General features: G+C 44.2%; 1 protein-coding gene across 29 annotated transcripts in view; it reads right to left on the bottom strand.

Annotated features, from left to right (window-relative positions):
- Positions 1–16,957, bottom strand: part of TRIM5 (tripartite motif containing 5) — a 46,696-nt gene that overhangs the window by 25,980 nt on the left and 3,759 nt on the right. For 2 of the 29 annotated variants that reach the window (XM_063641198.1, XM_063641211.1), the window contains exons 2-5: positions 6,140–6,231; positions 1,589–2,069; positions 904–999; positions 49–279 (exon numbers count right to left, since the gene is read on the bottom strand). In XM_063641198.1, coding sequence (XP_063497268.1) covers positions 49–279; positions 904–999; positions 1,589–2,008 — 747 coding nt within the window. In that variant the 5' untranslated portion in view covers positions 2,009–2,069; positions 6,140–6,231. Of the gene's footprint in view, positions 1–48; positions 280–903; positions 1,000–1,588; positions 2,070–2,696; positions 3,833–6,139; positions 6,232–6,749; positions 6,934–10,064; positions 10,176–12,389; positions 12,479–12,834; positions 13,182–16,957 lie in introns of those variants that run through there. The other 27 variants (XM_063641194.1, XM_063641208.1, XM_055282678.2 and 24 more) reach the window with 25 other exon arrangements.

Here is a 16,957-nt window from a genome sequence, read left to right as displayed (position 1 = left end):
CTTCACTTTTCTTTAATCTCAGTGCTCAGGCTTCTTTCCACTTTTTACCTGAAGCAGCTCCATCACTGACCCCTGCAGCCGATGCTCCAGATCTGAGATGAGCTCTCTCACGGACTGGGTCTGCTGCACCATCTCAATTTCAGACCTCATAAGCCTTTTCAGAACGTCTTTCTCCTCCTTCTCCAGGTTTTGCAGCTCATTGCTCTCCACCCAGTCCAGGATGTGTCTCAGTTGCTCAAAATCTGCCAAGATGTTGGTTTTGTCATACTGTATTTGAGTCTTCAGAGATAAGAAAAGAGAAAGGGGCACTTAGTCTACCAGGCAGAGGCTGTTAGCCAGAAAAAGAGCTGTTTCTTTTGGAGAGTTCTCACAAGGAGGGGACATAGTAGCAGGAGAGTAGGTCTTAGGAAAGCTGATTTGTCCTATTTCTTTTCCTTCATGACATTTTAAAACAATGACCTTGAGGTTCATCCTGCATCAAAATGGGTTACCTGGATGTAGCTTACCTTTCACACAGCTATGCAGGACACTCTTTCCTGCCTGTATTACTTCTCAGCCCAAGTTCAAACTCCCTGCCAAAAGTTGAACACTGAGGACAGGATCATGAGCCATTGCCAAATGTCTTCTCCAAGTAGTCACGGACTCAAAAAGTAGCACAAAAATAGAATGCAGGATTCACTAGCTATCCTCACCAGAGAGATCCTTCAAGTAAATAGCTCCCTACTGTGTTCAATGTGACATATTCACTCCCCACCCACCACACCCCATCAGGGAAAGGATGAAGAGGACTAATCAAATGACTTCTGGACTTATCAAGTGTCAGGGAATAAAGAGGAAGAAAGCTCCTTCCCATGGTCCTGCCCAGATTTCTAGCTAACTCCTTCGGGAACCACATCCTCTTGCCTTCCAGGAAGCTTTCTCTTCTCTGATGTCAGCTTCCAACTCTTCAGCTTCCTGCTGCTTCTGCCTCAGCATCTGCAGAGCTGCCTGGAGCTTCATCTGTGAGAAAGGAATCACACCATAGTCAAGCTATGAGGTTTCCCAGCACCTAGATAGAGTATAAACATGAAATAAATCAGGTTGATCTCAGAAGAAACAAATTTGCAGAAACTGTGAGAATGGCAATGAGAATCCATGACTTGGAAGAAAACTTACATTGGTGAATGTGCTCCCTACATCTCAGGTAATAGACCTCCCCACCTCCTCACCATGAGTAAACTGATTCTTTTTGTCCTAGAAGAAAAAACCGATCCTGCAGCAAGGAAAGAACTTACATCTCAACCCACTCATTACTCTCCTGCTGAAAGGGGTAATCAGAGCTTTTCTTGGACACCAAATCTCTACCCATCTAACCCAAGGTACAAAATATTTACTCCTGGCCAGGAATATATACTCTAGGATTATTCTCCTGTAATTGGGTGAAATGCAAAAAAATGTCCTTAAAGCCTCAGAAGTTAAGCATAGCATGAAAAAAATAATCCCAGGCCTCAGGTCTATCATGACAAGGCAATTAATGTCAAAGGCAAAGTGAAAATTTTCCATCTGGTCCCATTTTCTGCCCTCTCTTCCCTCCATCCCAGTCTCTTACTTGGTACTCCTGGGCAACCTCCTCCGTGAGGAATGTGTGGTGACCACGGTGCTCCTGAGACCGCTCACAAAGCCAGCAAATGACCTTCCTGTCCTCCTGACAGAAGAGTAGAAGTTTCTCTCCGTGGCGTGCACAGTGATCAACCTTCTGCCCCTCCTCTGGGCTCAACTTGACCTCCCTGAGCTTCTCCACTATGTTGGCTACATGCCGATTAGGCCGTATGTTCTTATGCTGGTAACTGATCCGGCACACAGGGCAGCTTCTCTCTCCTTCGTCTGGCATGGACGTTTTGTGGTTTGCAGTGAGGCATGCTTGGCAGAAGCTGTGGCCGCAGTCCAGACTCAGGGGTTGTGTCAGGAGTTCCAGGCAGATGGGGCAGGTCACCTTCTCCTTTACATTAACCAGGATTCCAGAAGCCATAGTAGCTACTCCACTGCTCCTGCCTGTCCTGGCTGCTGAGGTTCCTCTTGTTCACAGATCCCTGCATGATTGGGAAGGTTAAAATGGGACTAAGTAAGAAAGGTAGAAATAGAAAGGATATTTATTGTGCATAATTAGAAAATGGGCAGGATGAAAATAATTAAAGACAAAAAAAACGGGGAGAAATAAGAAAAGGTGTTTGGTTACCTGGTAATAAGGGCTTTTCATAATCACCTTAAATACTTTACTCCCAGTTCATGTCATATGACAAATTCTGTTCTTATCTGTGCATTGGTTATCATTTTTCTTTACTTTCAATGAATAGAAAACAGACTGAGGTCTTTTCTACCAAGATCTTTGTGTGACCCATCATCTCTCCTGGCTTTTCTTTCCCATGCCAAAACACATCCTCGATATTAAAATCACCAAACCATTTATGCCTCAGGGCTTTCACATTTGCTCTTCTCTCAGCATGAAGTGTTTCTCTGATGTTAGTATGATTTTATTAAATTCTCTCCTTACATGTTATATTATCAAAAATACCTGCTCTGACTACCTTATGTGCAGTGTAACAAATCTCACCACTCACTGTACATTTGCAATGATTGCTCTTATTATCAGCAGAGTGAATGACTGTTTCATCAAATGTATAAATAGACATAGTAAGTGATTTACAAAATTTATTTACCTTCAATATGGTGACCTGAGATGACCCCGTATTCAGGGTCCTCTTTCACTGGCCTCTTTGCTACTCTTTTGGTTAATCAATGACAAATGGAGATAATGGCATATATCCAATTAATACTCAGAGCAACTGGGGTGTGGAAGTAGAGGAATCCACAACAGCTGGGAGGTTCTGGGGAGTCTCATCCTGAAAGTTTGCCGAGGACATTTATTGGAGCCTGAAGGTACAGACATGGTGTAGAGAGTGATGATAGAGAAATACTCAGTGGATCACACATGTTGGAGACTTGAAAACTAGAAACACAGAGGAAACGGATATCAGTCTTGACAGAGAAGTCTCAAAATATTAGGTGAGATGATTTTGTTCCCGGACCAAACGGAGGGTCGGCTGCTTCTTCTCACGGCCCAATAACGAGATGCAGATTTACTGGGAAAAAAGGGAGTTTTTATTTCTGCGTACAGGGAGAAAGCCTGGAAAATATCGCCAGATCAACTCAAAATTACAAAGTTTTCCAGAGCTTATATACCTTCTAAGCTATATGTCTACATATAGGTGTGCATTCATCTAAAAACATAAGTGGTTAACTTCTAATCTATAACTAAGGTCTGAGTTTTAAAGACCTTCCTCTGGCGCCTCAGTAAATCTACGTAATCTAGATGGGTCCAGGTGCTGGGGTAATTACCCTTACCTTGTCTCTCCTGCTAAATCATTAAGGTTTGGGGAGTTCCTTCAGACCCCCATAAAACTTGTTTAATCCTAAACAGGTCCTAATCGATTCCTTTGTTATCTTGACATGCTTCAAGGCCCAGGAAAGGCCTGGGCAAAACTCTCGGTGGGCTTCGGTTACATTCCAGCCTTTGTATAAGGGCACTGGCTCTATCAGCTTTTAATATTTTTTTTTCTTTTTTTTTGAGATGGAGTCTCGCTCTGTTGCCCAGGCTGGAGTGCAATGGTGCAATCTCGGCTCACTGCAACCTCCGCCTCCCAGGTTCAAGTGACTCCTCTGCCTCAGTCTCCCGAGCAGCTGAGACCACAGGCACGCACCACCACACCTGGCTAATTTTTGTGTTTTTTTTGGTAGAGATGGGGTTTCACCATATTGGCCAGGCTGGTCTCGAACTCCTGACCTTGTGATCCACCTGCCTCGGCCTCCCAAAGTGCTGGGATTACAGGCATGAGCCTGGCTTCAGCTTTTAATATTTAACTTAACCAGCTGGGTGTGGTGGCTCATGCTTATAATCCTAGCACTTTGGGAGGCCAAGGCAGGCAGATCACCCGAGGCAGGGAGTTCAAGACCAGCCTGGCCAACATGGTGAAATTCTGTCTCTACTAAAAATACAAAAATTAGCTGGGCTTGATGACAGGTGCCTGTAATCCCAGCTACTTGGGTGGCTGAGGCAGGAGAATCGCTTCAACCTGGGAGGTGGGGGTTGCAATGAGCCGAGATCACATCACTACATTCCAGCCTGGGCAACAGAGCAAGGCTCTGTCTGAAAAAAAAATAAAAAATATAAAAAAAAAGTAACTAACAGTTAGTGCTGAAACAGTTGTCATGGAGGCCTGCGTTAGTGAAACTTGGCCTGCCACAATTTGACAAATTATTGTTGAAGACTGATTATATGCTAGCAACGGGACCAAAATCAAGACAAAGATCAACATGGTGTTTAATCTACTATAAACTTGGCGTTCACCTAAAAACTTAGAGTAAACTAAATGATCAGCCATATATATACGAAATAGCAGATGTGATGAATACTACTAGACAGGTAAGTGCTCTCGGGAAGTCAAATAATGAAGCAAACCAAGGGTTATCCAAGAATTACTAATTGAAAACATAAAGGTTTAACTGAAGCGTGATATGAGAAAATGCAGTATGAGAATAGGGCACATGTATCAGTAGAAGAAGTTACATACATGAATAACTTGTTCATGGAAGATGCAACATCTAAGCGTTTTAAGTTGCCAGTTTCCTATTGTGCACAGACCTATTATGGTGCCTACTGTGCACAGACTTGTTAGACTTTTAGTATTACAGGGACCAGAAAATGTGACACATCCCAAATGACATAACATCAGGGAATTCTTTCTTAAGAGAGGAAAAATTAGGCTGGGCACAGTGGCTCACACCTGTAATCCCACCATTTTGGGAGGCTGAGGCGGGCAGATCACCTGAGGTCGGGAGTTCAAGACCAGCCTGACCAACACAGAGAAACCCCGCCTCTACTATAAATACAAAATTAGCCAGGCGTGGTGGCACATGCCTGTAATCCCAGCTACTGGGGAGGCTGAGGCAGGAGAATCGCTTGAACCCGGGAGGCGGAGGTTGCGTGAGCTGAGATTGCACCATTGCACTCCAGCCTGGGCAACAAGAGTGAAACTCCGTCTCTAAAGAAAAAACAAGGGCGAGGAAAAATTATTAGTGTCAACCGTCCATTAAAGTTATCATTCTCAATCAGCAGAAGAAAGTGAGGACACAATTAACGTTGAGCATGGGTTGCGAAAGGTTAGACAGATCTAGTGTGCAAGTGGGAAGATCAGTTAGGATATAGGAGAGAGCTGTTGACAGCTTGCAGGACAAGGTGATGGAGGAAATGGAGAGCAAATGAGAGTGAGAGAGAAATCGAGATAAAAGGAACAGTACTGAGAACTAGACTACACATGTGGGACCAAGGGTTAATATCAGGCTTGAGCTCTTTTCTCCTGTAAAGATGATACTGGCTTATCCTTCTAGTATTCTTTTCTTCTAGGAAATTTATTGGGTTACAATAGAGTGAAATGTCAGCTGTCTTGCTAGCCTACATGAGGCTGTTATTGATAATAATATATTCTGTAATAGAAATATATAGTAAGAGTACAATAATATATTGAGAGTAAATATATTCTGATATATAAAGCACATTTGGACTAGGAAGGCTGTATATAGATCTTAAATTCCAGTTGGTAGGAACAGACCTCATTTTCCACCACAAAACCAGATATGTCCCTTTTGAGTCCCTGAGAACTGTTCTCATGAGCTTTCACAAGATAATCAGTCCTTTGGGGTACTAGCCTTATCTAACCTACAGCAGTTTCACACACATCCAGCCAGTTTCATCTCTTAAAAAACTCAGATGATAGAGATAATACCTCCTGTACTACCCTAGGGACTCTCACTGAGAACTCATCTGAGGAAGCTGTGCCACATGGTTCTTCTGTCCTGCATACCCTGGCTGAACTACACGAACCTGGCTAGTTTAGGGCTGTTATGTCCCACAAGGGAAATGGCAAACCAGATTGGAAACTGCTGCTGGTGTTCAGTCAGGGAAGTATCACAGAGTGGTGGCTCAGAGATGTTGACTGATAGACCTGGGTTCAGTAACGACCCTGTGGCCTCAATCTAGGATCAAGGGCTGTCAGGAGTTCCAAGTAAATGGAGCTGTAAAGCTAAAAACAAAGTAAGAGAAGACCTTAATAGATACTGATGTGTTGCTGGCTGTCAAGGGTTCATGGTAAAACAAAGATCTTCACTGTGAGACAGCTGATGAGTCTTTCCCTTGCTCTGAAAAAGGAAAAGAAATGTTATAAAGGCTATATGGAGATAAATTCAGACCTACACTCCTCCCATCATCTGTGAAGGCCATAAAGAACAAGGCTGAATGAAGGTGGGATGGAGGCGCAATCCATCCAGTGGTACAGATACTGAAAATGGGCCAAGGGCATATAGTGTTATGCTTCAGGGACGTTGGCCTGTATCAGGCTCTGATAAATAGCAAGATCAAAGGTTTAAATCATATGATAATGTCTAGCCTTGTTTATGACTCAAGTTGTGATCCAAACATGAGAGTGAGGACTCCATTTATCTTTTATTCCATTAAAAATTGCACTAGCACTGAGATGCATCAAGAGCCTACGGGAGGGAGGAACGGAGACTGCCTTCTGCCATGCGGCTGTGAGAATTATGTTTCATGTGAGATTACAAGGATCCAATGTCAAAGTAACTGATGCCATAACAGACATAGAAAGAGGAATATGCAGACGAACCAGAATTTCCACACATGCGGCTAACCCCACCACTACCTCAGCAGTGACCCGAGGGCCGCACAGCAGTCAGGGAGGTTGAGACGGGAACACGATTATCTGCCTGGTATCTCTCAGGTCAGCTACCTGCCATACACGTCAGGTGATTGCACCTTACACATGGACCTTTTCCTGACATCTGAGATCATGAGAATGCAAACCCAACATGTCCTAGAGGTGACAGCTAAAGACAAGCAACAAAGACATTATAAGACAATAATAAGTTTTTGTAAAATCCAAGCAATATGCATTATAGACAGAATTTTCTTCTCCTGTGACCGGGGTAAAACTTTCTCTAAGCATAATATAGCTGCAAATTACTGATGTTATATGGGTAGGCATCACCTTTCATACATAGGTGGGGAAAATGAAATTGTACTGAGATTCATTTGCTAAGCAATATCATCTAATACTGTTACAGGAGTTATTAAGAAATTGTTTTAGGCATATAGAGAGGGAAAGGGGTGCTTGGGAAGTTTTCATTTGTTTTAAAGCAGCTCCAGAAACATTTCTTGTCTAGCAGAAAAGCCCCGGCTCTTAGAGCTGGGCCAGCAAGCTTTAATATGCAAATACTGGCCATTAGAAACTGGGTCCAACCCAAACATGGTGATTCCCACCATCTTCTTCCTTGCCCCAACATGTGCCTGGCAATATGGCTGCCACCAGATATCCCCGCATGTGTAAAACATTGTGGTGCCCTGTATTTGCATACTGAAAGGCTAGGGTGAGAGGGCTAGTTTTTTCACGAGCCACGTGAATGACATACCTGGTCAAACCAATCCCCTGAGCCCTATGCAAATCAGACACCACCTCCTCCAGCCTCCTCCTATAAGCAGCCACTTTTCCACTGCACATGAGGTTTTTCTCTTTGTCAGATCCCCCCTTCCCCTGTCTCTCTATGGGGGAGCTGTTTTTTCTTTCTTTCTTCCTTCCTTCCTTCCTTCCATTCCTTCCTTCCTTCTTGCCTATTAAACTTTTCGCTCCTTAAAACCACTCCACGTGTGTCCGTGTCATTAATCCTATTGGCGCAAGACCAAAAACCTGGTGTTCCTACAGTCAGAGCCGTATCCATAGTACTGTGTAGGAAACACAGAAACTCAGCATAGCCTATACACTCAGTAAACAAGCAACACAGAATACTTCTGGGATCAAATTTGTGAGGGTTTTTCCCAAAATAGAAGGAAGCTTTCTTTCAGCCACAAACACCAACGGGGTGTCTTCTAATTCCATTCTGACATTATACCTGGAGATAGCATCAGATTTCACAGGCTGAAGGCTTGGTCCCACAGACTGCCCCCCCAACTTCTGATGCCAATTGCAAGCCTCAGGTTGTTTTACCTGTGCTTCTGACTAACTGGCTATAAATCAGGGTTCTCCTCTTTATATATACTGGTTTATTATGAAGGACATCACAAAGTATACAGATGGATGCATAGGCTGACGCATGAGAGAAGGGGCATGGAGCTTCCCTGCCCTCAGCAAGCACACTAGGCTTCAGAAACCGCCAAGTGTTCCGCTCTTTGGAACCTCATTGAACCCTGTCCTTTTAGGTTTTCATGGAGGCATCATTACATTAATATAATTGATTAAATCACTGGCTACCAGTACGACTTAACCTTTAGCCTCTCTCTTCTCCCCAGAGGTTGGTGGGTGGAGCTGAAAGTCCCAACCCTCATTTCCTGCGTTAGTCTTTCTGGAGAGGACCCCCATTTCCAGAAGCTACTAGGGGCTGCCAGCCATCAACTGATTAATTATCATACAAAAAGACACTTACCACTTTGCAGATTCAAGAATTTTAGGAGATGTATGCTAGGAAACAGTGATGAAAACCAAATGTATTTCACAATACCACAACCATTTAATGGTATACTCCCCATCATACCAGCAAAATAAAAAAAAAAAGGAGATTATTGAATTAATTCTAAAAATCTTGAAATACATAGTGTGAAAGGAAAATAACAATCTGGGGCCCCAAACTCACTATGTCAAAGGGAATACTAAAGCTTGGGAATTGGGCCACGCAAAACTGCCTTCCATAATATTTTGTTCCTAAATAGATAGCTGCAAAGATAGAAGGCCACATACCTCCCAGGTGGCTTCCCTCACAATTTGCTCACAAGGAAATTTCTTGTGGGCCCCAAGGTCTTTACTCTGAAACAGATCTGTTGAATTTCACCCTGACAATGTCAATTAGCAAGCTTATCTTCACTAGTATGGGACAAAGACAGAGGATAAATCATCCCTCAGCTCACCTGAGACAAATGGATGTTTGACTGTTTCTGCTACTCTGTTTATCTTGTGTAAAAATGCAGATTCACTGAGTGGGAGACAGTGCATAACTGATTACTCCTCCAAGCCCTCCTTTAACATGTAAATTATGGATTCAGCCATCGCTAGCTAAAGCCTCAAAAGAATGTAACCTTTTGCTTCTTTTATCGACTCTCCTCCATTTTTTTCTTTTCTCTTTAAATACTGAACTCCTCAAACCCTCTTTGGAAAAAGCATGAATCACAGATGATGTTCCTGTGATTTTGTGTTCCGTTTTCCTAGGCATGTCCTCAACCCTGGCAAAATAAACATCCAAATTGATTGAGGCCCCCCTCCATTTGTTTATTTGGTTTACAACGCCATGAGAAAGATACTCTGTATGAGTTCAGAAGATGGGTGCCAAGCACTGATTTATCACCAGAAGCAGGGACAAGAAATATGAAGCACAGGTGAAATCTCCAAAAATCAACCTTGAGGCAGTAAGATTTGGTCAGATGAAGGGAAGTTGGGTTGAGAAAAGAGTTTTGCCTGGAGACTTCCATATAAGCTTGAACTAGCTTAAGTGCAGCAGCTATACCTTCCATGGGAAGGACATTTGGGATTGAATACAGAGGCTCCCCATGAGAGAGACTCCCTCTCTCACGTGTCTCAGGATCCTGTTATCACACCACTTCTGACATCTGATATCATTATCAACCAAGTGTCGATGAAAAGAGTCAAACTCTGTAAAATATTTTAAAGAGATTTATTCTGTGCCAAATATGAGTGACGATGCCCTATGACAGAGCCCTCAGGAGATCCTAAGAACATGTGTCCAAGGTTGTTGGGGCGTAGCTGGGTTTCATATATTTTAAGGAGACAAGAGACTTCAATCAAATACATTTAAGAAAGACTCTGGTTGACGATTGTCTTTATCTAAAGACCTGGGATCAAAAGAAAGGAAATGTTTAGGTTCAGATAAGCAACTGTGGAGACCAAAGTTCCTATTGTGCAGATGCAGCCTTCGGGTAGCAGGCTTCAGAGAGAATAGATTGAAATGTTTCTTACCAGACTTAGAATCTATGTTGAAGTTCATGCTGGAGAATGAGTCATGTCTGACCCCCACTTCCTGTCATGGCCTGAATCAGTCTTTCAGGTTACATTTTAAGAGCAGCCTGGCTGAGGAGAAAGTCCATTCAGGTGGCTGAGGGCCACAGAATTTTATTTTTGGTTTACACAAGTACTCATTTTGTTTATTAAAAGTTAGAAAAGGTGCCGCCTCTGGGTATTCTTTCCACATGCTTCTCCTGCTCTTCATATCTCACGACTAAGCTCTGCTTTTGGGGGACAGATACGGCCCAAGGAGAGGGAGGAGCAAGGTTAATGATTTTTAAGAAAATCCAGTAGTTCCCTGAGTCTGGACTTGGTGCCCTAGTAGAGGCAAACAGATGCTGTCACCAGGGAAGCCCTGATGAAATAACTGGGAAAGTTATTTTTCTTAACGTTTTTATTTATTCCCTTTATTTATAGACAAAGTTGCTTAAAGAAGCCAGACTGCCCAGCATGGTCCAGATCTTGACCCCTGACCAGATCCAAGGGGGAAGTTAGACCTCCAAACCAGCGTATAAACTGGAACTGACAATCCCTAATTGCCTTTAGATCATTAACATATCACTAGAGTGTTAAATTACCCCACCTCGACACCAAACAAGAAAATCTCCACCATTTTGTGTGCCTGGGTTGTATTGAGAGGTGACAGCGTGCTGGCAGCCCTTGCAGCCCTCACTCGCTCTGGGCGCCTCCTCTGCCTGGGCTCCCACTTTGGCGGCACTTGAGGAGCCCTTCAGCCCACCGCTGCACTGTGGGAACCCCTTTCTGGGCTGGCCGAGGCCGGAGTTGGCTCCCTCAGCTTGCAGGGAGGTGTGGAGGGAGAGGCGAGAGCGGGAACCGGAGCTGCGCGCAGCGCTTGCGGGCCAGCTGGAGTTCTGGGTGGGCCTGGGCTTGGTGGGCCTCGCACTCGGAGTGGCCGGCCAACCCCCGGGCAGTGAGGGGCTTAGCACCTGGGCCAGCAGCTGTTGTGCTCAATTACTCGCCAGGCCTTAGCTGCCTCCCGTTGGGGCAGGGGTCGGGACCTGCAGCCGGCCATGCCTGAGCCTCCCCCCTTCCATGGGCTCCTGTACCGCCCCAGCCTCCCAGACGAGCGCCGCCCCCTGCTCCAGGGTGCCCAGTCCCATTGACCACCCAAGGGCTGAGGAGTGCAGGCACATGGCGCGAGACTGGCAGGCAGCTCCACCTGCGGCCCTGGTGCAGGATCCACTGGGTGAAGCCAGTGGGGCTCCTGAGTCTGGGGGGGACTTGCAGAACCTTTATGTCTAGCTAAGGGATTGTAAATGCACCAATCAGCACCCTGTGTCTAGCTCAGGGTTTGGGAACGTGCCAATCGACAATCTGTATCTAGCTACTCTGGTGGGGACTTGGAGAACCTTTAAGTCTAGCTAAGGAATTGTAAATACAACAATCGAGCTAGATGTCTGTATCTAGCTCAAGGTTTGTAAACACACCAATCAGCACCCTGTGTCTAGCTCAGGGTTTGTGAATGCAACAATCGACACTCTGTTTCTAGCTAGTCTGGTGGGGAGGTGGAGAATCTTTGTGTCTACACTCTGTATCTAGCTAATCTAGTGGGGACATGGAGAACTTTTGTGTCTAGCTCAGGGATTATAAATGCACCAATCAGCGCCCTGTCAAAACAGACCACTCGGCTCTCTGTAAAATGGACCAATCAGCAGGATGTGGGTGGGGCCAGATAAGAGAATAAAAGTAGGCTGCCGGAGCCAGCAGTGGCAACCTGCTCCAGTCCCCTTTCGCACTGTGGAAGCTTTGTTCTTTTGCTCTTTGTAATAAATCTTGCTACTGCTCACTCTTTGGGTGCACACTGCCTTTATGAGCTGTAACACTCACTGTGAAGGTCTGCAGCTTCACTCCTGAGCCAGCCAGACCGTGAACCCACCAGAAAGAAGAAACTCTGAACACATCCGAACATCAGAAGGAACAAACTCCGGACACGCCACCTTCAAGAACTGTAACACCGCAAGGGTCCGCGGCTTCATTCTTGAAGTCAGTGAGACCAAGAATCCACCAATTCCGGACACAGTATGAAGACATGTGTTTATAAACAGAAGTGGCACAACGGGAGTTCCACCCTGTAGGCTAACACTCCTTTCTCTCCCCATACACAGTTCTTTTAAAGCCAATGCTTTCCACTGTTTTGGGGGAGGGGGCTTTAGAGAAGGAGCTCTCTTATTCTCCATTCCTAGCAAGAAATAAAACCTGCTTGCCTTTTTTCCCATTATCTTTGTAACCAATATGAACTAGGGAAAGAAATCCGTTTACCAGTGACAATGACAGGACTACAGAGCTGGACAGCTGTCACACCATCAAGGCTGATGTCACAGAGACCGGCCAAGGTGATGAGAACTGACCTGTAGATTTACGCAGAAACACTACATTAGTACACTAATAGGCATTAAATCATTAGGATTCCAAGGCCCCTGTCTTTGCCCTTGTTAGGAGAAGATACTGAAAGAGAGAATTCTGGCTCTCTACAGCAAACTTCAATTAAAAATTATAGAATAGGGAGGGGATGGGGAGAGAGTCAGCATGGAAAAATAACCAGCCTTCCAGGAAACAAAGCCCTTCACTTTAAAGCTCTCCCTTCTTTCAAATCTGCCTGCCCGCCAGGGGGCTCTGTTCCCCTCAGTCAGCTCTGGCAGCAGGAAGTCTGTGAACTGTGTCTTTTCCCCATCCCCGCACAGCTTTTCAGATAAGTTAAACTCACCAAGGTAAATTCAGTTTTCTCCCAAAGACTTCCTACTTCTGCCCTCCACAAAATCACTCAATACACCTTCAGACACCAGTGCAGAAGCAGTGATTCTGGGGAGAAGAGTGAAGGCAGGCCAGGGAAGACATGGTTAGGATTCACTCACAAATCCACGGGCCTGATCTGCACACAGGAATTTTCCTAGAGGAACTGCGGGAAATTCTTGCTCACACCCAGGGCAGGAAAGTGAAAGAGAAACTATGGGCCAATGGCATTTCTCCACGTAGGGCCTGGTGAGTCCCGCCCTCTGAATGAATCAGCCGGCTGTGTAGCTGTGCTGTTCACAGGAGGAGCCATGGGAACTAGAGGCATTCCCACTCAATCTCCCTTTTCTCTTGAGTCTCAGGATCTTGTTATCATGCCACTTCTTCTGACATAGTTTCAGATTAACCCAGCCAAGTATTAAAAATTAGAAAAGGTGCCCTTTTTCGAAATTCTTCCAGTGTGCTCCTCTTGCTCCTGATCTCACAAGCTGAGTTCTGCTTCTGGGTGACAGATATGGCCCAAAGAGAAGGAAGAACAAAGTTAATGATTTTTAGAGAATTGCAGTAGATTTCTGGTCTGGACTTAAAAATCTTATAGGACCTATGAACAGAAAAGGAGCTGCAGGTAGGAGAGATGTCATATTATTGAGACTCTGAAACCCAGAGAGGACAGGATGCTAGAAATTTTTCTGGAGAGGGCCAGGCGCGGTGGCTCATGCCTGTAATCCCAGCACTTTGGGAGGCCGAGGCGGGTGGATCATGACGTCAGGAGATTGAGACCATCCTGGCTAACACGGTGAAAACCCATCTCTACTAAAATAAAATAAAATAAAAAATTAGCCGGGCGTGGTGGCGGGCACCTGTGGTCCCAGCTATTCGGGAGGCTGAGGCAGCAAAATGGCGTGAACCCTGGAGGCGGAGCTTGCAGTGAGCAGAGATCGCGCCACTGCACTTCAGCCTGGGCGACAGAGCGAGACTCCGTCTCAAAAAAAGAAAAAGAAAAAGAAATTTATCTGGAGAGCGATAAAGAAATACCACGTTATTGGCCGGGCGCGGTGGCTCACGCTTGTAATCCCAGCACTTTGGGAGGCCGAGGTGGGTGGATCACGAGGTCAGGAGATGGAGACCACAGTGAAACCCCGTCTCTACTAAAAATACAAAAAATTAGCCGGGCGTGGTGGCGGGTGCCTGTAGCCCCAGCTAGTAGGAGAGGCTGAGGCAGGAGACTGGCGTGCACCCGGGAGGTGGAGCTTGCAGTGAGCCGAGATCGCGCCACTGCACTCCAGCCTGGGTGACAGAGCGAGACTCCGTCTCAAAAAAAAAAGAAATACCACATTATTACAGTGATAGAAGTTCAACTATTAACTTTCAAAGAACTCTCCAACTTCCTGCTGTTGTCTTTTCCAAAGTATCTATTGCATCCCTGAGCAGGGCCAGGCCTTCCTCTCTCTTCTCTTCTGGTTACTATGCAAAACTTGTCCAAAAGGCTGAACTGTGGTCCATGTACCATAGCCTCCCTTCTAAGCTTTCCCTTACTGGGACATCTCAGGAAGTCCACACTGGAACTAGAATCACTGGTAGAGAGGAGTATTTAGTTTGAAAATGAAAATGCCTAAGGAGAAGGCAATGGGGAGCACTGCAGTGGGCAGCCTGTTATCACTTAATCCCGTCATCAGTAACCCCATACCCCCTCCACACTATACCCCCGCAGCTTTAAGTTTCATGAAATCAGGTAGGGGGCTTTTGCATTTCGTTCTTTATTGTCTCAGATTTACTAGAATATGGCGTATATAAGGAGTAATATTTAAATAGATATGAAGATATATAGCTATTAATCTAATTTTAATTGAATTGAATATCTTGATGTCACATTTCTGTTCTATTCTTGCTGTAAAGATAACTGCTGTGTCACATAGTTTAATTTAAATATTCTTCTGGCATTAGCAATAATTGTGTGGCAGTAATAATTATAGTAATAATTATAATTAGTATTATTAATAATTGCAATCAATTAATCACAATTAATTATTATAATTAATATTACTAATTATTAACTAGTAATAATTATGTGGTATTAGTAATTATTACATAATGATTACAGTTGCAGTGGCTCACCCCTGTAATCCTAGCACTTTGGGAGGCCAAGGCGGGTGGATCGCTTGAGGTCAGGAGTTTGAGACCAGCCTGACCAACATGGTGAAACCTCATCTCTACGAAAAATACAAAAATTAGCCAGGTGTAATGGCAGACGCCTGTTATCCCAGCTACTCAGGAGGCTGAGGAAGGAGAATTGCGTGAACCCGGGAGGTGGAGGTTGAAGTGAGCCGAGATCGTGCCACTACACTCCAGCCTGGGCAATAGAGTGAGACTCTGTCTCAGAAAAAAAAAAAAAAAAAGAGGTAATAATTATGTAAAATTTTTAACGAATTTTAAACGATTTTTAAAAATATCCTCTCTGTTTTCTTCCTAAGTATTATTCAGACTCTAACCATATTTACTCTTATTTTGCTCCTTTTCTTGAAGAGAAAAAATGTTAAATATCCATGGACCCAAAGGTGGAGATATTTCATTTGATTCCTCTTCAAGCAGGAAAGCAGGATACATAAGGTTTACAGAGAAAACACAGAGATCCAACAATAATTTATTTTTTCTACAATTTAGAACATAGGTTAGAATATGGAGCCTGCCAACATGCTCAACTCTGGTGACAAATTGTGTGTGGTGCATTCAGGTTTTCTATTGGCCCAGGTTTTCTGGTATCTTGTCAGGACCTAATATTCCTACTGCTTTCTCTCAGCTGCAATTAATACTTCATGAGCTAAATCAGACTAGGATGAAAGGTCACTTCAGATGTTCAAAGGCAGAGGAGAATAAAAGGATGGCTATGAGATCTATGGAAGTGCTGAGAAGGGAAGAAATAATAGAGAGAGAACAGGTCTCTGGATAAATGAGTTCATTCACTTTGTCCATTGTGGTTGACACTCGGACTCCACTCTGTGCACTCCAAAAAAACCACATTCACTCACTGAGCCCTGACTCCCCTGCAAATGTCAACAAGATATTCTATTCAAACATGGAATATACCTAAAATTACATCTCTTGCTTATTTATCTGCAAGAAGAAATAAGAAAATTTCATGCCTGTCTTAGTCAAGGTTCATCATAGCAATAGAACCACTAAACTATGAATTTATTTGGAAAGAGACTTGAGAAATGTCTCAGGTGATTTTGGAGACTTGCAAATCCAAAGTCTGCAGGGTGGGCCAAGAGGCTGTGGATCCAAGAAGGAGTCAATGTTATAGCTCAAGCCTGAAGTTTGCCTGCTGGTAATATTCCCTCTTCTCGGGGAGAAGTCAGTTTTTTCTTCTATTCAGGCTTTCAACTGATTGAATAAGGTCCTCATAGATATAAGTGAGTAGGAAAGAATTTATAGCCAGGATTATCTTATTATTCTGTGAGCAACAAATGATACCAAAATATCTATTATTTAAATAATAAACATAGATTTCTCAGTCATCCTACATGTGTATGATTGATTAAAGTATGAAGATGGCCATGCTCCATAGTGTCAGCCAGGGATACATGTTATGGAAGCTCCATGAGTTGCCTTTTTTTCCTTTGTGTGTGTGTGTGTGTGTGTGTGTGTGTGTTGTGTGGTGTTTTTTTTTGTAGAGACAGGGTCTTACTATGTCACCCAGGCTGGAGTGCTATGGTGCAATGACACAATCTTGGCTCAATGCAACCTCCACCTCCTGGGCTCAAGCCATCCTCCCATCTCAGTTTCCCGAGTAGCTGGGACTACAGGTGCACATCACCACACCCAGCTATTTTTTTTTTTTTTTAATTTTTCTTAGAGATGGGATTTCATCATGTTGCCCAGGCTGGTGTTGAAGTCCTGGGCTCAAGTGATCCACCCATCTGGGCCTCCCAGAGTGCTGGGATTACAAGCATGAGACACGACAGGCCTCCATCAGTTTTTGATGGCATTATCTGGCACATGCAGTTAAATAAGAATACGGTAGGCAACAGGACACAGAAGTATGTGCATGACATGTAACATGTTTCAGTACTACTTTTTAATTGATTGTGTAAAAATGA

The sequence above is a fragment of the Symphalangus syndactylus genome, chromosome 6 (assembly GCF_028878055.3).
Source record: "Symphalangus syndactylus isolate Jambi chromosome 6, NHGRI_mSymSyn1-v2.1_pri, whole genome shotgun sequence".
In the NCBI taxonomy this organism is placed as follows: Eukaryota; Metazoa; Chordata; class Mammalia; order Primates; family Hylobatidae; genus Symphalangus; species Symphalangus syndactylus.
The sequence above is the reverse complement of the archived record's forward strand: the minus strand, read 5'-3'. Positions and strand labels throughout refer to the sequence as shown.